The 24,216-nt window shown below is 43.1% G+C and overlaps 2 protein-coding genes across 2 annotated transcripts; both read left to right on the forward strand.

Moving 5' to 3' along the window:
* Nucleotides 1–7,225: 7,225 nt before the first annotated feature.
* On the forward strand, nt 7,226–21,787 carry mfsd2ab (MFSD2 lysolipid transporter A, lysophospholipid b). Its single transcript, XM_086171583.1, has 14 exons — nt 7,226–7,449; nt 9,794–9,919; nt 10,784–10,908; nt 15,034–15,157; nt 15,386–15,464; nt 15,545–15,720; nt 15,845–15,935; nt 16,238–16,356; nt 16,460–16,543; nt 18,463–18,546; nt 18,994–19,106; nt 19,194–19,337; nt 19,678–19,854; nt 20,150–21,787. The coding sequence occupies exons 1-14, from the start codon at nt 7,360–7,362 to the stop codon at nt 20,199–20,201; spliced, it is 1,584 nt and encodes a 527-aa protein (XP_086027709.1). The 5' UTR covers nt 7,226–7,359; the 3' UTR covers nt 20,202–21,787.
* An 838-nt stretch (nt 21,788–22,625) lies between these two features.
* inip (ints3 and nabp interacting protein) lies at nt 22,626–23,207 on the forward strand. Its single transcript, XM_086171584.1, has one exon. It carries the CDS (start codon nt 22,748–22,750, stop codon nt 23,057–23,059), a length of 312 nt encoding a protein of 103 aa, XP_086027710.1. The 5' UTR covers nt 22,626–22,747; the 3' UTR covers nt 23,060–23,207.
* The last annotated feature ends 1,009 nt before the right edge of the window (nt 23,208–24,216 follow it).

The following is a 24,216-nucleotide window of genomic DNA, read 5'->3' on the forward strand; positions in this document are numbered from 1 at the left end:
GTGAGAAAATGCACAATGAACTGCTTAAGACATTTTCCCAGGGATCTCTAGATCCCAAATATCTAATTTGGAGTTTGGATTATGAAGTGATTTCAATGTACAATATCATGGGTGATATCATGCGCACGTCATGGTTAATCCATTTTAAAAAAGCAGTCAAATCAGCTGTGGTTACTTCAATTTCTATCTGTGACGCCGGCCGATTCTTGCTATTACTAAGTAACTCCGTGTAGAACATTTAAATGTTGACGCACATCTGTTTTGACAGTATTTTTTCCGTTCATTCTCACAATTCTCCTGTTCTCGGTCATCCCGGCGGGGCTCCCAACAATCCCTTCGAGCTTCTCCGATATCTGCCTTGTCTCTTCAGACTCCCAGCGCTGACCGGACACACCCTGGGTTATGAATATTTTTTTTATGAATAACTCGATACCAGTGAAAAGCTGGTTTGTCTGCAAATTTTAGATCGCTTGCTGTGAACATGTGGAGAAGCTCTCGCTCCGATGACAGCCGGGAGGAGACCCCATAATTTTCCTCTTTCTTAACCTCGTATTTCCGCATGGACATTTAATACAGACTTACTGTATCACGGTGTTTGGTGAATTATTGCATGTGGTAATCTGGTTTAATCTACCCTGAAGTAGAATAATGCTGATCTATTTGTTAATGCTGATATGTTTGCCCATTTTCTCCGATGGTTTTGGTGTTTTGTTGATCTTTAGCTGTGGCTGTGTATACCTCGAAGGCAGATTGCCATGCTGTATAAACTCATTTAAATGGCGCTTGATTGTAGATTTGTGCCTTAAATATTCAAGATCAGGGAAATATTTATTGGGCATTCAAGGTTCAAAGTGACACACCACTGGAATTGACCTACTTAAGCCTCACATGTGCAATACAGTACGAGTTTTGTGACTGTAGCACAGACTTATGACATTTTTTTCTTTCGCTCAGCCTTTGCCAGAGCCTCCAACGTGGCTGTGCGAAATCAGAGCACCAGCCAAACCAAATGTGACAACATCATTGGTCTAGACGAGATGTCATGATGCAAACAAGGTCGGTCCACCCTGATAGCAGTTAGGATCAATGTCCTGTCACTCTGAGCCACAGAGTCTGGACGTACGGACTTTTAAATACCCGCCTCAATTTCTCACGTGTCGATGCACACTGTTGATTTGCGTCGTTTGAATCGCGTTGAGTCCTCACTTTTTTTTATTCCGTTTGAGAAATACAATAACAGTGAAGCAAAAGGCACAGAAGGATCAAGCACTCCATGGATTTTATGCAGCTCCATTGTTTTTCTCTCCTTTATTACTACCCATAGCTAGATCTCCTGCAGCATAATGGAGTGTGTGCCTTGTCCTTTGGGATTTTGCAATCATCAGCACAGGACAGTCCTTTCTATGCCAAAAAAGTTGGGTTGTAGAATTGCAACAGCAACAACAGCTCATCAAGGTATCCTTATCCAGCCTGCGGATCATGCTAGGGTCAAATGGGAATAATGGCACCGACCGTGTTTACTGCAATTGCATCGCCGTGTTTGAATTCGAATGTATCAATGGCAGCGAACGCGGTAAAGTTCATTAACTTTCATGAACAACGCCCCTTCACTCCATGAGTGTTGGGCGGACTTAATTGCAACACACACGTTTTAAATGCTTCGCGAATAAATCCTTTTTTTTTTTTTCAATTAATGAGCCCCACAATGACAAATGACAAAGTCACTAACAAGTTATTTTAATTTTAGTTTAGTTCATTCCATTATATTTTCTTGATATTATTTTCTTTGCAGTCAATGGAAGTTTGCAATTTATGAACTTACGAGGCAGTTCTCTATTAGCTCACCACTCCTAGATTTGGTGAGAGAGTCTGTCATGCTGAGCCAGTTTAGGGTCACTGAACTAAAATGACTGTTATACTGTATTTCTATGCGTGGAGGTCACGTGTCACAGCTCAGAGGCAAATTTCCGTTATCAGAGGCAAAGATGAAAACCTAACATGGTGCTTGATGCTAATCTTATACTTGACTCCGAATTGCGCATGCTATGGAAGTTAGAGCGAACCCAAGGGATCATTATCTGACACGAGGTGAGCCAGAAAGGACAACTGCGAGCCGGCTGACACACCATCTTCTCAGAAAGACACCTGACAGGGAAAGACACACAAAGCACCTGACAGTGTTCCGACCAAATCCCTTTGCTCACTTTTATGGCTCTTTCTGTTGTTACGAGTGTGTAAGTGTGAGTGTATTTCCCTTCCTCACCAGATAAAATCCCCCCTGTGGAAATTCACGTATGGGTGACATGACGCACACAAAGCTCATCCCATTGGACAGCTATATGCATTCAATGCGCTGTACCCTGGCACTGTGTTTGGCAACAAATACGCTAAGACGGAAGGTAAATATAGCCTATTCACCTCAACACAAGGGCACATGTGATATTCAACAGTATTTACTTCAGTAAAAACTTGTGGAAGCACAATTAGGGAAAATCTATGAATGTAGAAATATGTAAATATAAACAAATGCGGTCTTCTTTAGATCTCCCATTTGTTTTGTTTTTTTAAATTATGAATAGTTGGAGAGGATTGTATCCTGACTTGCCCTCAGTTTTCCATCATTGCAAACTCACACACACACACGCAGCGCAGCTGGCTAGCCATGTAAATATTTATTACTAGTGGCATACCGGGTCGCAGCGGCTCCTCCCTGAATGTAAACTAAACATGGTCTGATACAAGACATTGGAGGAAAAACTCTTGGAATAGAGTTAGGTCAGTCAGGATGCACCCAGAATTTTGTTTTGGTTGCACTAAAATAGGTGGGAATGCAGTGTGTTCAGGTAGCGCAAATTACTAGTGTCTCAAAGCCGTGACATTTCATCCTTAAAAACAATTTCACATGTTTTTAAGGTTGTTATTAAGATTCTTTGAAATAGTCTGAGTTCTGTGGCCAAATATGTCGATCAAGGGATAATAGTTTCATAGGAAATTGAGTGCTGCAAAGGCAGAGATATACCAGAATGAAACAAGTTCAGTATTTAGTTTGAAAAGATTATTTTTTTTCCCAGAATTGAGTGATATGTTTTGGGAGATCATTGCTGCAAGAATGATTGAATATCACCTCACATCCCTCTTATTCTGAAAGGAGTAATAAAAAGTTTACAACATATTGTTGGAAAAGTCCAGTAACTTTGCTGCCATATTGAAACTGGCACAAAGGTGAAAGTGCGGAGACATGCAGAGCGTTGCTGAGGGAGTGATCTGGTAATCACGACCTCCAGATAATGTTTGAATACCCACAGAACATTTGTAGTTCCTATGAAGTACCATAAAATCCCCCTCCCTCTGCCGTAAAAGACTGATTGTACTTTGCTTTATTTGTATATGACTTTTTTTGAATTTGCCCTTAAGATTGAATACGATTCCTTATCTTATTTGTAAGTACTTTTTTTTGTTTGTTTTCTTGACAAGGGTCAACTCGGTTAACCAACACTGCTCATCCTCACATGAACGTCTCATCTCACCTGCTGTATGTTGACACCGCACTATTGATCAGTCTGTAACATTATAAACACCACCACAGTTGCATTTGAGCTATGAACTTGAACGTGCAGTGGTCACTGTGAAGGTTCAACGGCCGGGTATTTAATGCGGGCAGGTTGGAAGGGGGCGTATCACTGTGTGCGTGCTGGTGTGTATGCAAACAAATAGGTGCGCCTTCTGAAATCTTAATAGGTAAAGAGTCATTGCTCAAGATGTATTTGGGGTGGGGGCTCGGTAGCTGTGTACTCTGGCACAGAAATCAAAAATAAATACTACAAATATACATTGAATTTCTGACTGTCAGGCATACAGATGAGTATTCAAACCAGCGGTGGCATGTGTGTGCATTTTATGGTATGTGTGCTCAGCTAAAATGAGAAGCTATACATCCGCAGCCCGCCAAGGGAGCAGATGATGCGAGTAAATAAAAACTCGAGTCAGAACTCTTTGGCAGCATGGAGGCCACATGAGAAATGTCTGTTGATTCAACCAAACATGAGGCATCTTGTGTATATGCTCACATATAGCATCAAAGCTATGTGTGTTCAAAATCCACTAAATTATGGGAGAATGGACACTGAGAGTTACAGTTCAGCTGCAGGAAGACTGGTGTGCACTGTCATTTTTTCTTTGCTCACCTATCTGCCAGTGTATACACTACATACAAATAACTAGTAGTGGATTTCGGTGAGAATCCTGATTTTTTTTCTTCCAAACCCTTGGGATGTAAAATCTGTTTTTGTAAATTGCATCCTGACTTTTCTTTCCTTCCCAAAGGATATTATCTTGAATTGCAGTTCGCACCAACATCAACATTACTTGTTTTTGCAAGTGGTGTTTTTTTCAGAGAAAACCAATCAGGCCATAGGGAAATCGATAAGTGCTGAGAGCGAATTATTTGTCATGCTCATCCCAACAAACGAGGCCTTGTCCCCTGTTGAAATGAGGCGTATGTCATAATCAGGAGTACTGTGTTTGCAACATTATTATCTTTGGCTGGTGCATACCTGAGATAAAAGTACAAGGATGGTCTTGACATAAACAGAGCAGCTGTTTCTATTTTTTCAGGCAGTGGCATGTCCAAATGTGGTGTTTCCACTGGAGCATTGTCAGGATACCCCAGACAGCTGCTGTTTTGATTGTTTCCATCAAATCTGTTACTTTAACTCCCTTCATTCTGATCAGATTTATGTATTTAGCGAATGATTTATTGCATTGCGTCATGAAAAAACACTGTCCTTCATTGCCACCTTTGCAGTTTTGAAACTCATTTTAATGTCCTTTTTTTTTTTGACACCGTATAGTCTGTTATTTGTCCCTCTAAATTTGTGCCACAATGGTCATGCAGATGTGCATTGACGGCACAATATACATAATCCATTCCAGATTAGAAATCTGCAGTGTGGCAGTGTGCAGCCTCCCTAGACTGTTCATTCATGGCTGACAACAGGGATTTTGGAGACTACTGCTAATTACACTGATGAAATGTTCTGATTTGTACATATTTTGATTTGTTAACAGGTGATAAAGGTGGGGGTTAACTAAAGTTTTTAAGATATTAAATGGTGAAGATTTGTGATTGTCTGCAGGCAGGTGTATTTTCCCACCAGAGAGGGCTGCATGCGATTTTCATGATTGCCATGGAACAATAAAAATGGTGCTGTGGGGTCGCTCTTAAATTTAACCTCACTTTGAGGCTGAAGATTATTGAACAACTGTAATTTATCTTTCTTTAGTTGCCGAGTACATTTGTCTTGGCTGTTTGTACATATTACACAGTCAAATATGGTGGTGTTTGAAATTTTCCAAGAACAGTCACAGAACAATCTCCCTCCAAAGCCAAGTCAACAAATGCAGGTAACTATTGCTATATTTCGGATGAGGTTACATTTGCATCTCAAAAGTGCAGTCTGATGGCAATAGTGAAAAAAGAAAGTCATCTTTATTTTATCAGTGAAGTTATAGAGCATATTCGCACACCCCCTCCTACTCTGGAATTATTTGGATGCAATTTTGATCTGAAGTTGTATCTTGGAAACTGGAGCATTTCATTTCCAACGCTTTCTCCTTGTAAACCACTACCATTAGAGAACCAGATAACACTGATGGTCATTGAACTTAATATCCAGAATTATAGGATAAAAATGACATGAGATAAAGCAAAGCAAATATTCAATGAACCTTTTGTGTGAGACAAACTAAACTGAAGAATATTATTAAGGTACAAGTTTACCACTCTGAGTTTGATTGAGTGAATCACTTAAAATATATATATATTTTTTTTTGATTTGGAGTTATCTCTTCTGGCCTTGTCAAAATATTAGCGCTTATCGAAAAGATATAACAATTCTTGTAATTTGAGAAATGTGTCACCCATGTGCATTGTCCAATAGTTACAATAGGTACAACTTTAATTTTATTAAATCATTATTATTATCATTATTATTATTATTATTGTGTTCAAATATGTTTTTTTTTCTTACCAGTGCATTGAACGAGAGTGCCAACTCCACAAAGATATCTGATTTTCTTTAACGTAGTAGTATTTTCTGAATATTTGACAGTAAAGCCTAGGCAACTCTGTGTCTACAGAATCTCATGAGGAACATCAGAATAAACTTTCTTTTTGTTTCTATGGTTTTCTGTTTGTTTGTTTTTTGGTCCAATTCCCTCATAATTGTCTTGTAAAACACTTGCCTCTTTTTGCAATTTCTTATGTTTTTTAAATGAACTTTCATGGCTTTTTTTGATTTCGAGACAAATTCTCAGTTAGGTTGAAGATAAAATCAAAGGTCATTTCATGCTGTTATCCAAGGGGATATTCTCACAGACATACAGTTAATATCCGTTAAGGTCTTTCCCTTTCCTCCCTTTTCTCCATGTGGTCCTAACCTATAGAGCGTTTTCACCCATTGTAATTACCTTTGCATGAGATAGCATTCACACACACACACACACACACACACACACACACACACACACACACACACACACACACACACATCCCTCTGGCACAGAGGGATGCCAGCACTACCAACTAAGCCACAGCTGCCTCTTTTGAGGACAAAACTTATAACTTTTACAGTTATAATTCTTGATACATTTCTTTAAAATATTTCAGTACATACAATATGGATGGTGACTGCCGGGTTGTGGGTGATTTATTTTGAGAGGGGACAATTGACAAGCAGCATGGTCCTCATTAGGCAATAACTTGAATGGATTAGCTGTAAATCCATTCTCGGAGTTCTTCCTCAACTGAAGAATCCTTTCAGATGAGGAGCGAAACGTCTTCAAGTGAAGAAATTCAAGTCCTTTTGCCCCCGGCAAGGAGATCTCCGTAAGAATTCACCATGACCTGGAGGACTGACAACCTCGACAGACATTCTTGGAGCTTTTCAGCACACCTTGTCATTCACACTCTTTACCTGTTAACTGCCACAGATCACACACACACACACACACACACACACACACACACACACACACACACACACACACACACACACACACACACACACACGGATGTGGCTGGCCTATGAATAAACACACGTCACTGCACGATCAGCCGAGCTGCGACGTCACGGTGGGCGAGGCTAAAAGTCGGACAAACGTCGTACGTTGAGAATGGGCGGGTAGCTCTAAAAATGACTGCTCCATCCACCCTCCCCACCGCCAACCGCATCCTCTCAGTTCTCTATCAGATCCCGTTGGTGGTGTCTCTCCGAAATCCGACCGTTTTTGCCTTGAATTTATTTATTTTTCCCATTCCTTCCTTCCCCCACGCCCTCAAGGGCTAACGTGAAGCTAGCGATGGCTAAAGGAGAGGGAGGTGAACAATACTCCAACGCTAGTTTGTTGAATAAGTCTGGCAACCCAGATGGCGTCAAGCTCGCAACGAAGGTGAGTCCATTCATTCATTGTTGTTAAATTGTTTAAATCGATGGGCGACGCGAATGTGATCTTGTGAGTTTTGAATGAAGGGGCAGACCTCACTCGGCCGGTGAACTTAAACGTCCCTGATGCGTGACTCACCGAGGCGGGACGTGGGAGCGCGCCTTCCCCTCGGTGCTATCCCCGTCACCCGTCAACCTTTTGGCCTAAAACAGACAAATATCTTAAGGGAAATTGGGAAAAAAAGGGTAAATCATGCTTAATTGATTCATCTCCCCCCGAACTCCCCCTTTCTCCCGCCGCGCCTCCTCATTTAAACCCATCATTTAAATCCAAGAAAATGAAGTCAGAGCAGTGAAAGCTCCGAACTGCCACCTATCCGCTGAAATAAATCAGGTTTAATTCACTACTTTACACGTCGGTGAAAAATGCGAGTGTCCTTCACTGCAGTCCTTGTCGCCCTGCATTCACACGGAGCTATATTTAAAGCCTCCAAATGCCACTCTTCCCCCTTTAGCGGTGTGTAATTTAGCTTGCATGAAACATGGCCACGTTCCCTCCGTATGCATGTGTTCCCGGTCCGTTAGACAAGCCCGGAGACATTTAAACCATTCATTTCATTTAAGTGGAAAAATAAGGAGTTTGACACATGTCCCCACCGCGGGATTCCTTAAAGAGACTCGATTTCCATTTATTTCGCCCTGGAAATGATTAACTGTATTTTACAATGTAAAGCTTGTAAAGCCGATTTAAGAATAAATAAAATAAATAAAAAATGGTGTTTCCATACTGCGTTCCGGTGCTCCCGCAAAAGCTCGTGTTTGTGCTTCGTCTTCGTTCACAAACAGGAATCGAAACGGTTAAATGCATGAAAACAGATGTGGAAATATTTTTTGATTTCCCCGGGCTTAAGTAATGCGGAGGAGAAAAAAACCTTTGCTCGGCCGTTTACGATTTCGAGCTGGTTGGGACATTTCCGACATCGTGAACGCATCAGGCGGCACCCAGCAAGGTGACGTGTAAGATAAACGATGCCGGCGAGACTTCCCATTCATTTCACTGTTGTCCCTGTACTACCCCTTATTCACATGTTATCAGTTCATAGCTGTACAGATAGCAGAGGTAGTAGTCGTTGAAAATGACTGGATGTGACAACATCATCTCAGGCAAGTGGGCTGCACGTGAAATGAGCCGCCAACCCACATGAATGACCCACATTCCCCTTCTACTTGCAGGAGAGAGAGTGTGTTGTGTAAAAAAGATGGGTGTGGGAGTTGGGGCCACCCTGATTTGAAAATTTTCCCATGTGGGAACTGTCCTATACATAAAATGACACACTGACACATTTTATTTCATGACTTGGTAATTGTGCAAGTGCATTCCCAGGTGTGCAGTTTTTTTTCTTTAAATTCTGGGACAGGAAAAGCGTACATTGTGCTCGGAGGCAGGAAATCCAGTTCTGCCATCTCTCTGCTCAGTGTGGTCCCGAGAGGCGATCAGATGCTTTTTGCTCACATCTGCAGTGACAACCTCAATCCTGAAACTTGCCCTGCAGATCAGGTGTCATACTCAGTCAGAATCTTAATGAACTGGTTTGTCACCTAAACAGAAGTCCTGGCATCAAGTGTGAGCAGAGTTGGGCGCATCAAGTCTAGAGCCTGTTGTAATCACGGTTGCAAGCGTGGACCAATCAACACTTAGTTTCCTTATGGGGAGATCAAGGTTGGAATTCTTCCTCAATACGAAAATCCAACAAGTATCTTTTAATGGCCCATAAATTTGCATTTACAGCCCATAAATTGGACAAATTCCTGTCGTTCTTTGAGGTTGCTACCAAGGTGTCGTTAACTTAAGGTGGGTCTGGCATATTTGCCGTGCCCTGACAACAGATTGATTTGTCCGGCGAAGGCAGGTCCCATCACATGAAAAAATGCTTAGAAAACAGAAACAATTCATGTCCGTCTGGCCCTGACTCTACCCAATACACTGCCTCGTGGCTCCATTCTGCCAGCTAAGCTGTCTGGCGCTGGCACTTTTTTTGTGTGTGATTAAGAATTGAGGCCATACAATTCTTGTGTGGTTAAATTTGCTATTCTTTTAAGCAGGTAGGCATTGCAACTGGAAGATTAGACTTGTGATTAAAAACAGTTCCTTTGGGTTAAACTCCACATCAATGTCTGCAATATACTCTGTACATTTAGGTTTATATTCATTGTAAATTGGATGATATCTCCATTTTCAGAATTATTCTTAAAGCAGACATACAAAAAAGCCATTTAATCTGCAAATGTACCATGTATTTTTTAAAAATGTATTTGTCCCCATTAACATGCATTTCCTTTTCTCTCTTCAGCACGAGCACAGGAACAGACTTTCTATCTGCAACAAAATCTGCTATGCCATTGGTGGAGCACCCTACCAGATCACAGGATGTGCCTTGGGCTTTTTTCTGCAGCTCTACCTTTTGGATGTAGCACAGGTGAGTCAGTCTGTTTCTTCAATGGTGCGTGAGTACAGCGGCAAACTCTCCGAATGCGACTTGTAAAGCAAGCTGAAATACCTGTATATCGGCGGCAGTGACCGGATTGGGAACGTGAACTTCTCTGTGAATCCACTTCTGCCAGCTTTTTCTGTGCTGTCCTAAGACAGAAAACAAAGTAATATTTACAGGATTAATTTTCCCCTCATCTGGCCCTTTAAAGGCTCGACTTTGATAAGTGGATGACTTGATAGCTGCCCTGACAATAGTAGATGGTGAAGAACTTTCTCTTGTACTTTCATGACTTGAGTCCATGACCCCACTGTACACACACAACACAAGGCCTGTTCTGAATAGTGTGGAGGAGGGGGGGTATTGTGGTCGGATGAGAGCGGGTTTGCTTTAATGGGCTCTGACACTAATCTGATTGTCAAGGCCAAGATGGCATGTAAGTCAACTGCTTTCCAGGGTTTTGCTTTGTATGGCCATAAAGGTCGTTAATTGAGATTCTATTGTACGACACAGCATGACGTGAACTGTACAGTCAAGAGCGGACTATTAATCCCGTCCTGACGATGGTGGACTCGCGCTAATTAATTATTTGCTTCGAGTCTTGCTTGGTTTTGACTCTTTTCAGTCCAAGTTTATGTCCGAACTCTTGACGTCGATGAGATTGTTCATCCTCAAGATGTTATAGTGTCAGCTGACAAGTCACATGTCCGGACCGTGCAAATGGATTATCTAGCTGTACAGAGATGCCGTTTGCCGTTTCTTGTAATATGAGGTGAGAATCTGTTAATTTAAGGGATAATTTAAATTCTTTTATCTCTGTCTATTTCTCTCTCTCTGCCACGCTTTCTGCAGTTGGACCCCTTTTACGCATCCATCATCTTGTTCGTGGGTCGAGCCTGGGATGCAGTAACCGACCCCACAGTGGGATTCCTGGTCTCCCGAAGCCCATGGACACGTATTGGTCGCATGTTGCCTTGGTAGGTCTGCTGCACTTCAGTCTAAACATTTTTCATGAATTGCAATGAAAGGGGGAAAAAAAACTGCTTTAAGGAAGTATGTGCCAACATATGTACTTGACGAGCCAGAGCTTCAGGTGGGAGTGTCCATACTGTGTATGTCACATGTGTCCTTGTTTTGGGGTGGAGTCTGGTGCGTGGATGAGTTACCCTGCAGGGGTTACTGTGGGTCATGCTGAAGCAGTTGTTATACAGTACAAATTCCCTTCGTCATTGGCCACACACAAAGTCCCCCACCAACACACCCACAGTCCTCAAATAAAAGTTAATGTTACTGAGGCTTATAATTTTTGTCCCCAAGGAACGTTGCCTGAAGCTGCCATTGTTAGATGTCAGTCAGGCCAAGGTTTTTAAACAAATTTGCCTGTAACTTTGAGTTAGACTTTTCCCTTCCGCCTGATTAGTTTGGTTCGTGTGAGGGCTTCTCTTGAAGAGAAAGCAGGACTAATGTGGCGTTCCAATTGTAGTCTTGCCTCCCTGGCAATTACTGAAAAAGGTTGCTGACCCTTACCTTTTTAGTGGCCTTATACTGTTCCCCATTTCTGTGCTTCCTCGTAATTAAGATTTTTATGAGTTTCTCTATCTCATAAGTTATGTCCTCTGTCAAGTTAGCACATTGTGTGATTGTGTCGGTGGTTGATTTCAACGCTCAAAATGGTAAAGCCAACAAGATGCCATTTGGCCATGTATGAAGGGTATAGATGTCTCGGTTATGTATCAGAAGTAGGGTGTACAATGTCCGGGGTCTCCTCATTTTAGAATTGGCTGCTAGTCTCCTGTCAACACAGATGTTTTACAGCTCCAGTAGGTGGGAAGGGGAAGGCACAGCTTCTCAGTGCATGGAAGACAAATATGGTCCGGTGGAGGGAATGATAACGAGGGGAAAGAGGATTATGTCCAGAGGAGGGCGGGAGTTTTTAGAACGGGATGTTTGATATCTCAACAGTGTAGTTTCATAATATGAACCCCAGGAGAGCTGAACGCACGCACACACACTTCCCATCAAATGTGTGAAACACGTGCAAAGGGGTACCACATTCACAACAAGAACAGCGCGCATGATTAATTCAGAAGTCGAAGGAACGGCTGTTGTGTCCGCCAGATGTCCGTGAGCAATTGTGGAAAGGGGTTTATGGAAAAGCTTCTAGATCTGCAGGCCCACTCTCAAGATTTTGGACGGTCACTGTCACCAGGGCCCGCAGGCCTCCTCAGGCTGTTCGGATGCAGACAGTTTGTTGCTTGCAGGGTTTACAAGTGATGGCCACATTGTCCAATACCACCTAATTGTGTTAAAGTGAGTTTATCTCACTCATAAAATAGCCCTTAAATGTTAAATTGGACCCATAAAGTAAGCTATAATTTTTTTTCTGCTTCTAAGACAGAATTGTGTTGCCTGGCACGGATTTAACGTTTATAAGGACAGCAGTTATGATACTACATCGGAACCCTTACTTTTTTTTTTCAAGGAAAACATGCTGTACAAGACAAAAAAATACATTTTTGTTCAGCCCTAAAACCCTTAACTGTCACCTAATAAGCATCTGTACAGATTTTTTTTAAACAATTTTACATGTTTGCTTTTTTTTAGTTGTATTTTTACATTTTTTATTGTATAATGTTTATGTATTGAATGATAATATAAACAACTGCATTTAAATTGTTTCATAACATTTAGGCAAAATAAAATGAATGAAGTGGCTGCTGGCTGTATTTATTAAAACGGGATTCCCAGCTCAATAGCATTCTTAAAAGAAAAATAAATATTTTGAATTATGTGGAGAGAAATGCTTAGATGCATCTAAGCTTAGATGCTTAGATGCATAAATAGTGATGGGCTTCAGAATGTATGAGGCTCCTGTAGCCTGACTTCACACTACAGTTCACACTTGTCTTATATGGAGTGTGTACCGAATGGGTGGTTTTCCATTCCAGTGCAGAAATGGTAACCGTCAAAAAAGGAGTTCTCAATATCGGATCTTGCCTGAAACAGTTCTGTTATTATCACCGACTTTCATTCACTGACATTTGATTTTAAGTCCCCCTGACAAATTGGGTCGCGGCAATTGCAGAATGCATACCAGACACATCTCGTGTCTTTGCCAACCGAGATGCAGTGAGTGGCCTGTTCTGTCACATTACAGTCTGAATAGTTATTACTATCTGAGACTATGAGAGAGCCTTAGAAATGACTTAGTGTGAAGGAAGCAGAATAAGGCGGTGGCCTCATGGCTCCTTATTACTCTTTGTGTTTGAAAGCGTGGGGGGGAGGGTAGGCGAGTAAGGCCCGCTCCTATTGGTCCAGCCCACAACACACCACCAATGTGAGCCAATGGCATCGCAGCTGACAGATTCGAAGTTCCTGATGGAATATTTTCATGAGTGACTGAGGAATCTGAGAGGTTACTGCCGTTCACTCTGCCATGCAGGAGCAGAAGACGGTGTACTGTTGCTGCAGTGCGTCACAAGTGATAGGCCACTAGTTTCCTGCTAAAAATGCATTAAGAATTAATTTCTCTGTGCATGGACTAATAAGTGACCACTGAGTCTGATTTGCTATTCAAAGCACAAGTATTTGCAACTATGAATATCCTTAATTCCTTGGCTTGTACTCTCAGAGCCAGGACACTCACAGACCTCAAAATCAAACTTCACATTTCCGTAGGGGAATAGCTGCTGGTATTTTTCACTCCCGTCAGGAATGGAGGAAAGGGTTTTGGCCAGTTTTGCCGGGTAAAATAACATTTCACAGTTATAAGTGGTGGCCTCTTGGAGCTGTCACCTGTTCCTTCAGCGTCCACAGACTCAAGCCTCCCTCGTCAGAAGAGCTATTTCTGATGGCATTTGAATTTGATTCCAAGAGAGGCTTTGGGCCTGGGCTTCTATGGCTGCAGCATAATTTTCTAAAAACAGGGCAGCTCCCGGTTCCAAATACAGTGAGGGGAACTTTATCCCAAACTTGTGAAATGATTTTTGTGATTGGAAAGACAGCGCAGAGCCATCCCTTCATTATTGACCACTTATCCTGCAGTCAGGGACGCGGAGATGCTGGAGCCTCTCCCAGTTGTCGTCAGGCGAGGGGCGGGGTTCGCCCTGGACCGGTCGTCAGACGATCGCAGGGCTACAAGCAACCATTCACTCGCTCATTTACACGTCTGAACAATTTTTCACAATTATCCAGTCTGTCAGTATCAGTTTTCGTGTCACCGGCTTCAAGTGAATTCATGCAAATCTGATTGGATGTCATACTGTTGCCAAACCATAAAATGGTTCATGCTTCCTCATTCCAAGAAGGTGCGTCATTTTATATCTAGATTGGCATGCATGTACACGTTTCACATTGAGCTTTACAGAAAAGAAAAAGGAATAAAAAAAGGATTTCCTGTACGGTGAGAATGGATCACTCTTGTAAGTTGGGTTGCATCACTCATCGCAGTCATGTGTGGCCTGACCGGTTCAAGAGGTGTGGTTGTATCAGGGCTTGTAGCTGATTGGAGGTTGTCGATCTGACCATGGGAAGAGTGAGAACAGTCACAGGAAATGGCCAAAGGAATTCCTTGTTGTAGCTTACCACTGTCTACATTCTTTAATTTTTTTTTTCCTTTGAGATGACCTCATGATTTGAAATATGAGCACTTGCTCACATGATGTTGATGAGAAAGAGGGGGAGTCTGCCTTTATCTGACTAAAACAAAATGTCTGTTGATATCGATTATTGGAAGCACACTTGAACCGACGCTAGGATTCATTTATGTGTGGATGAAATATGCTACCATATGAACCAGCAGATCAGAGGAAGCAGACATTGAAGTCTTGTTAGGACACGAAGCAGCTTGTTCTGGTGTAACAGTTACTTTACAACTTGAATCCATGTCCTTGTGACACCTATTTCCCTCGACCTGTGTAAGATAATGTCTGGCCAAGGTGAGCTTAGAACATTGGCATTGACTGAATACCAACACTCCCATGCCTGGGATGTTATGTAATGAGTGATGCCTCTCTTCAAAAGTCTCTGTTGTTCATGGAGAAACGTGCTTCACGCTCCACTAGGATCACGTTTTCATCCACTGTTGTCTCATGCATCCTTAGGATCCTTCTGTCGACGCCATTTGCCGTCCTCTCTTACTTCCTAATATGGTACGTTCCCCCCTTTGAGGACAACAAAGTCATCTGGTACCTTTTCTTCTACTGTCTATTCCAGACCCTTCAAACAGTGAGTATGGCTGTGTGCCTGTGCATAATCACACACACACACGACACGCAAAAAATACACACTCACGTGTACAGCATGGGAGACATGTACTTACAGAAAAAGCAGCAGCAATTACTTTTCCCCAAATGCACCTCGGTCACAGCTGATGTGCACATACTTTTCTGCAAGAACAAAACTCGTTTGATTTTTCTCACCCTATTCCTTTTCTTCCTGTTTTTTCTCCCCCAGTGTTTCCATGTGCCGTATTCTGCCCTCACCATGTTTATCAGCTCCGAGCAAAAAGAGAGAGACTCTGCCACCGCATATAGTGAGTAGCCCTTTTCCAGATCTCCAGTGCACCCCTTCCTGCCCCCCAAGCTAAACATCTCTTATCTGTCCACCAACCAGGGATGACTGTGGAGGTTCTGGGCACGGTGCTGGGCACAGCTATCCAGGGCCAGATAGTGGGTATGGCCAATGCGCCCTGTGTCCCTGTACCTAGTGACATTCTGGCAGACATCAGCAACACCACAAAGTCCATCGGCTTCAACGACAGCGGGCCTCCCATTACCCTGGAGCACACGGTACATTGACATTGGAGAGCTCTACCGTTCAAACACCCGATTCCTGATTCGGGACGCAGGAGCAAGATTCCAACTCCAACATGGTTTTGCTAACTTGTCCTTTCCTCATGCTCTTTCCTGACAGAGAGTGGCCTACATGATCGCCTCCGGCGTCATCTGCCTGATATACATCCTCTGTGCCATCATCCTCGTCTGCGGTGTGAGAGAACAAAAAGGTAAGTGGTCACACCAGCTCCAACCCATGAGCAATCCTCACCCGACTTCACACTTCCGCCAACAATACATCTGTTTTTTATTTTAAAATGCTGACGTTCACAAAACCCAGGGAAGACGGTTTCAAAACAAATTAATTGCAAGGGATATGTGAGGGATATGATACTTTTACAAGCTCACCACGAATCACAATTGCTATTTCGTTGGTTAATGGTGTTTAGCAATAGGAGGTGTCATCAGCATTAAAAAATGAAGTGATTGAGGTGGTTGTTGACTGCAATGTGATTCATTTGTCTCCCCTTAGAGTCCTCTCGTCCCAGATCGGAGCCCATGTCTTTTTTCCAAGGGATTAAACTTGTGATGGGATATGGACCCTATGCCAAACTGGTCACAGTATTCCTCTTCACCTCGCTCGGTTTCATGGTGTGTACGCGCGCACACACACACACAAGCATGCGCGCACACAATGTTTGAGTACCGGTAGGCTCCTCTGGTTTGTACGCTGACCCTGGTTCTGTTCTGGCAGCTCCTGGAAGGAAACTTCGCCCTGTTCTGCAGCTACACGCTGGGCTTCAGGAATGACTTTCAGAATATCCTGCTTGTCATCATGGTGAGTACATGGCGGCATTTTCAGACACACAGATGCTCCGTTGCCATCGCTAAAGCTAAATATCCCTGGGCATTTGGAATTGCGAGCAGCCAGTTTCTGCAGAATAAGTTACGTGCTGAACTTCCGAGCGCAGACAAAAGCATCCCCTCCCAGGATGACAGCATAAATTGTCTCCGGTTACAAGGCTGGTCTGCTTGGTGCTAGAAAGCAGTGGCTCCTCGCCGCCCCTTCCAGTAATGTGTGGCCACTCCGAGGGGTCCGTCTGAATGCCACCCTCTTCCCACAGACAGTAACGGAGCCACTGCTGTCTCCTATTTCTAACAAACAATATCCAAAGGAAAGATTCTCATAACCAGGAATCAGCAAGCCATCAGATCATGACATGAGGCCGTATGTGGGGCCTCCGCAGACACACAGCAGGACCGCACTGTGTGGGAAAGTCCAGGTTAGCGAGGCTGAAAAGATTACATGCTTTGAGCCTTAACTTTATGGAAAGGATTATGGAGCCCGTGGCATCGCCCCTTTTTAAAAGTACATTTATTTAGTGGGATGACTTTTTAAAAAGTTTCAGCCTTGAGCTGCCAGGATAACACACAAAAAACAAAGACCTTATAAAGTTATCCGTAGTACTCCGTCCTAATCCTCACCTTCAGTGGTTTGAGGGGATGTCCAGACTAATCTGAGGGATCTTAAAACTCCAGCAGACAAGGCCAGTCAGTCAGGTCAGAATTTTACACATGACTTTGAACAGCGGCCAGTCGTCTGGAGTTGGATGGAAACGCCGTCGGTTACAACATGAGCTTGGGCAGTTGTAGTTAGGCGACACGCGGTGAGCTACTGCCTGAGGGTTCAGCATGAAGGTGTCCACATCCTTCACCTTAGCAAAGTGCAGGTGTGTTAAGGGGCTCTTGAGTAAAATCATATGAAAATGAATGGTGCACTCAAGGTATCCAAGGTTATTGTGCACTCTCTATTCTTGTAAGGGGCGCTTAAGCTATCACTACAGCATTTTCATGTATTTGGCATTTAACCCCTGCAGATGTGAATAGCTCAGGTAGTTCAACTCATGCCAAGTACATTTGTATCAGTTTTAAAGAATAAAATCATACAAATCACATGTTTGCTGCTGTTCAATGCCAGCTGTCCTCCATAGAAATAAGACTTTTATGAGCCCTCTTCTTACTTGTACATGTAAACAAAAGGTTTTTGCAAATGGTTAATTGAGCCCAAGGGGCTGGATCATCACAAACACCGGGTAATGACTTGAGAAATGATCCTGTCTGCTACACCTGAAAGTGCAGACTCACTTCACTTGGATACACACAGCAGATGCGCACACTCACCCATGCAAGCACACAGGAAAACGAAATGAGTGCCTGGGAACCCCCCACCTTGAAAGCACAACAAAATGTGAAGGAAGGCAATATGTTTCACTGAGATCAGCGCTCTATTAGAAAGGTGGAAAGTAACACTTGCGCAGGGACTTTTTGTTATCTTTAACCAACGGTCAGAGGTCACTCAGATCATAGCAGATACACAAAAGCCTGAATCAAAAGGTGCGCCTGTGGAATTTTACATCGCAATGAGTTCCGTTTTTTGGGGGGGAAGGACCTCAGCGCATCCGTATTGTCTTCCACCTGCACTGTTATTTTTGGCAGATATCAGAGGTCAAATGTCATTCTGCGTCATCTCGCTCCAAGCCCCCTTCTAGCCCCCCAACGGAAGCTTACAGGTTTTTTTCCAAGTCCGGTGTCAGGGCCGCCGTCATCATGTAACTTGACAGAGGCTCATCCCATTTTGTTGCCGTGGGAAAAATAGTTTCAACCTGCTACCGTTGGAATGTGTGACATCTTTTTGCAATGGTATGTTCCAAAGCAAAACAGGTGGTTAACCAGACTCTTAAATTTTTCCTCCTCCAGCTCTCCGCCACCCTGACCATCCCGTTCTGGCAGTGGTTCCTGACTCGCTTTGGGAAAAAGACGGCAGTTTACACTGGCTCACTGGTGAGGCCCTCGCGCAACTTTGCACTCCACTGCTAAGTCGTGCGTAGCCCAGTGACCTGGCAGAATTAAAGTGAAATCATTGTAAAACTGTCAAGAGATCAACACTGGTGCAGACAAGGAGCTTGCAGGGCAGGTTATAATGGCAATGGGGGAAAATATGAATGCCAACTGGTGTGAGTGACTTCTAAAGTCTTAAAGAAACTCCATGTTCATACACCCTTCCAAATACAATTGAATCTCAACACAAGGCAACATACCTTATCAGCAGGGCACTGTCACTCTCTCTCTAATACACACAAACACACATAGGCAAGGAATTAGCGGTAATTTCACAATGAAGTGCCTGGACATGCAGAAGAAATTACTTCAAAAGTTTTTTGCAAGAAAGAGAAGGAAACTGCTAATACTGCATTGGTGTCATAACGTGTGTGTGTGTGTTTTCTCCAGTCAGTGCTTCCATTCCTGATCGTGGTAGTGTGTGTGAAGAGCAACCTGGCTGTCACCTACATTGTCTCATTTGCGGCCGGTGTCGCAGTTGCCGCCGCCTTCCTGCTGCCCTGGTAAGACGCCTGTGTGAACCCCCTTTATCCCCCTCGTACTTTTTCCATCTCTGGGGACAAATTGGACTGACACTGTTCACCCATCAGGTCAATGCTGCCCGATGTCGTTGACGATTTCCAAGTGCAGAACCCGGACTCCACCGGCCACGAGGCCCTGTTCTACTCCTTCTATGTCTTCTTCACCAAGTTTGCCTCGGGCGTCTCACTCGGCATCTCCACCCTCAGCTTAGAGTGAGTGCAGAAATGAAAATGCCAATCGACATTTCTGTGTTTTAATGTCTTGCCCGTCGCAGCAGAGCATGATGAAGCGAGGTCACGAAGGAGGCTAATCCAAATCTCTCATCATCCAAATCCCACATCAAAAAGCCAAGAAATCCTTTCATTTGATTTCTGTACAGTAAAGCTGTAGTGTGTGTGGGTGTGTATCACATGATTTTTACAGCAAATTGCAGGCCTCTGATCAGCTGGTCAGAAATTCCCATTCATATCACAGTCACGTTGTTCAGTCTAATAGTTGTATCTCCGAAGTGGAACTGACCGACAGTGTCCCCTCCCCTTTTTTTTTTTCCAGTTTTGCAGGCTACATCTCCCGAGGGTGCTCCCAGCCAGAGGAGGTGGACGTAACCCTAAAAGTGCTGGTGTCTGCCGCCCCGATCGTCCTCATCTTAATCGGCCTGTGCATCTTGTACACTTATCCGATCAACGAGGAGAGGAGGCAAGGCAACCGGAAGCTGCTCCAGGAGCAGAGGTGAGACTCCGAGGCTGCGATGGGCCGTCCATCAAAATGTTTATTATCACCTGCAAGTGAGGATGTATCACTCTTTGCTTTGTTTTATGTCCATGTGGATCATTATCTTGCTAGTATTTAGAAAATTTGCCTTTTTCTTCTGCAAATGACATTTCGAAACACTGTTATCTTTGTGCTGTAGATTTACACCACCGTGAAATTTGAAATCATCACAATATTACATAAGAGCTCGGGAGCTCGGGGTCCGCGCACGCCTGCAAAGCAAAACTGCAACTAATGACTTGTGTCCTTGCAGGGATGAAGTGGATTCTGAAACCGACTCCACGGAACTGGCCAATATGGTCTAGCACATTTTTAAAGCGACCCCACGGACCAACCGGACTGGCACTTTGCACAGAGCGGGAACGGCAGCCCTGAGCTTGTGTCAAATACAGACACTGCCTTGTCCAGCCAAATATCCGTCTACTACACCTGCCAAGCTGAGGCCTTTTCTGACAACTTCTAGCCTCTACACTCGTGACATTCTCCTGGCATATTTTACACCCGGCCGTGTTTTCTGTCAGGTCCCGGAAGCCTTAGTCTTTGAGTATGAGCACTGCAGGGAAAGAGAAAAAAAGTGCCACCATCATGGGTGCTACTCACTGGGAAAAGTTTTCGTTTTCTTCATTCAGCTTTCGTGACCTCCGGCACTGGTCTAGAAATCCCAATTGCTCTGAGATGTTTTCTCTGGGGGGTAAAAAAAAAAAAAAAAAAACACACAAAAAACTTGAACCAATATTGACAATGCCTTAATTTACACAAGCCAAGTTACACGTTCATTGACTGTTTTTTATATATACTGAAATGTTTACTGTACCTGAATATTTCAATTGTTTTCCTCCTGGCTTTACAAAAGACATGAACAGTGTGATGTTGGGAGCAATTGACCAAATGGCAACAGGCGAGGGTTTCATTTAGCGGCACACCATAGTATTTAAACCACTACAACACGAACAAGCATTTAGTTTGCACAGAAACTGCAATGCTTTAAACAACAGCAAAACATATCGACAGGGCGGCCACTCTTCTCCACAAATGTTTTCTCGCTGACTTTATACTGAGCAAAACGGTATTAATTTTGTGATATCACTATTTAAGTATTTATTAGTTTTGATTTTACTGTTTTGAACTCATTCTCCCTGAGGGAAGTTCTACTTCTCGCATTATTTAAATGTATTTAAGGCCTGTAATTTAATTCCAGCAGTTTAGTTTTAGAGGTGAGGAAAATGTTTTAAAACATTCACATGCCTTCCAGTGCGTGTTGCCTTTGCTACTGTCTTATATACATTTAAAAAGGGAAGCACATTGCTGTGGGACGACATGAAAAAAAGATTAGAACGAGGGAATGAACTTATGAAAGTCTCCCGTGGCTGTTTATTGGTCTTGTAAATATGTGTATATGTAGAGGGAATAACTGCGAGGCTGTGACGATCTCTATCCCTGTGGTGAAAACAGGACTCACACAGTTCATATCGATGGATATGAAAACGTGTACATACAGTGTCCTATGTTATACATACATACATCATCTTGTGTGACAACTGGGTTGCCAGTGTGAAAGGTTTCAAGACTCAGACATGTTAATTTTCTCTCCTTGAGGCCAGTTGCATCTTGAAACTGTGCACTCGCTGACCATAAAAGCTGTTCAAGAGTTTTGGTCAGTTGAAGAGGAAGAGAGTTTCCCCTCTGACTTGAAGCTGTAGCCAATTTGCGAGCTTTAATCCCACGAAGACGCACCCAAACCCTTGTGTATATGTAAATATATGAATATGTAAACTTGTAAATATCTTTGGTATTTGTGGTTGGAAGTGAAATGAACTATGTACACTGTATTGTAGTTATTTAAGAAAAAAAATATTGAATATTGTTAATAAATACTAATAAGTGTACTGTAAGTTATGTCAGATCATTCATTTCCATACACTTTTATCATAATGCATACATATCATCTGAATGATGTGGGGGCACACAAAAAAATCAAACAATGGGAATAAATTTATTTCATACAGTCAAGATTTTAATAGTCATTCCATTCACTTCTATATTGAACGTGCAAAGCCCATATATTATCATTTACATTGGAGACCTTGTTGGTTTCATTTGGTTTTGAAAAAGGACCATAAAAAATATTTTTTCATTAAACCGAAAGAAAGTCTTGTACATTTTAAAACACAAAGACTGGTATTAAAACTATTTTTTGTTGGTGATTTTTCATTCTTCACCTCGTGTCGTGAGATTCAACCCGCGGCTGCAGTCTGTGCTCAACTGCCATCTGGTGGGCAATCTGTGTAACGAAAACCGACCTTTGCAGAATCACTGCACCCTAACACATTTTGGCTCCTAACTTGCTCTTACTTGAGATCAATAAAACTTCAATAAATTTAAAAAAAAAAAAAATCCTGACCCAAAATTGGTCGACATTTCAACATGCTTTCGTGGGAACTGGGCATTTTTGGTGACTTGAAGATGTCACGCCTAAAATCCACTGAGGATTGTTCAGTTTGTTTTTTTTTTGTTTTGTTGTTCCCGAGGTCTGAAAGCCTCCTCTCGCTGAGACTGAAAACGTCCTTTGGAAAACTTAACATAAGACTGGTTTCCGAGAAAAGATTTCACATTCAGTATCATAACTGCACGAATGAGACCCTTACCAGACACTAAGTGGAGGCGCCAGTTGTACTTCCCCTCCAGCCCGCTAGGTGGCGGTAGCGAGCTCCCAACGCCGGTCGCGCGGCCGACATTTTCCGGCGAGGCTATTCCGAACCGTTTGCTAGTGGGGCGAGTGGATTCTACAATAACCGACAGATTTTCCTGATATAAGGGCGAAAAAAGTCGGTAACTGTTTCCTCCCACGGGCATGGCTGCTAACCCTCCCGGACCGGGCTTTCCGAACAAAACCCGGGTAGCCATCCTGGCGGAGCTCGACAAGGAGAAGCGGCGGCTAATGCAGAGCCAGACGATGAACAGCCCCGGAGCTAACATTCCCCTGTCGTCCAGAGCCAGCCTGAAGGAGGTTCGGGACAGCGCCGAGCAGCAGCACATCGCGGCGCAGCAGAAGGCCGCCCTGCAACACGCACACGTCCACTCGTCCGGCTTCTTCATCACCCAGGATTCCTCGTTCGGGAACCTCATCCTCCCGGTGCTCCCACGCCTGGAGCCTGACTTTTGACCCCTTCGCTGCGGGCCAAATGAACCGCAGCACTTCGTTCTGTTTTCTTTTTTTCCCCTCGGCTCATCAGGATTTTCTTTTGGATTTCAGAAGACTTTGGCTCATTTGATCGGAGAGTAAAACAACAGCTAACAAAATGTAACGTTTGTGTGTGATGTACGAGTCCCTGCCGCGTTGTGAAGCCACAGTCCCCATCAAACTCGCGTTGAAACTATTTCCCACTTGCCACTTTAGCATTTATGCATCTCAGTCGTTACGTTATGCTTATCTTCGCGAGGAGAAACATTTTTGTGACATTACTTTTCTCTCCAGGGAATGTTGAATGACTTTTTTGTGGAACACTTGTAATATAAAATAAAAATGTAACCGTCAGACACTAGACGATCATGTCGACAGATTTCTCTTTCTTTGCAGGAGATAAATTGAGAAAGGGAAGTCGAACCCATACATTGATAATCCTATTTTCCACATCCTGATAAAACCCCACATCAAAAGCCCAAAGGAGAAGAAGTGTGTATATAGCTTTTATGCCCCCCCCATGTAATGGCTTTTGATTTGCCTTTAAGTAACCATGACATTACAAGCAGCAGATAAATCATTCAAGTGTGTATACATATATTATGTGTGTGTGTGTGTATTTTTATGTACATACACACACATAATTCATTGTTTGGTTTGCAGAGGTGCAGTCTCTTGTTGCACAACAATGCATTTCATATTGCTTAATATGAAGGGGTGCCTTGAAATGACAAACTAGAGACTATGAGATTATCAACTCAAATTCTGAGCCAATTGATGTAATAGGACTTGACAGAATATTTACTCACACACACACACACACACACTCCAGGTCTTAGTTTAACACCTCCCTGCTTGAGGTCCATTCAAAATCCACACCAGTGATATGGACTGTTGAATAAATAGCACATTAAGGGACCTTCCTAAGTTGACATAAGACATTTTGCGAAAGTAGAAGAGAAAATCTAAATAACTGGCAAATTCTTACAAAACCATTCAGTGACCGTCCAGCGTGCGTCCAGTTCAGACAATAAGCTCAGTTAGCATGTGCGAGTATTTCAACTTTTAACAAAATGTTTCGCAAATTGTCACTCATCCAATCCTCGTTATTCCTGGTGCCTCAGAAGCCTTGCTCTGCA

This window comes from Fistularia commersonii, chromosome 24 (genome assembly GCF_037954325.1).
Source record: "Fistularia commersonii isolate RoL2024-O1a breed Wild chromosome 24, RoL_Fcom_v1.0, whole genome shotgun sequence".
Classification (NCBI taxonomy): domain Eukaryota; kingdom Metazoa; phylum Chordata; class Actinopteri; order Syngnathiformes; family Fistulariidae; genus Fistularia; species Fistularia commersonii.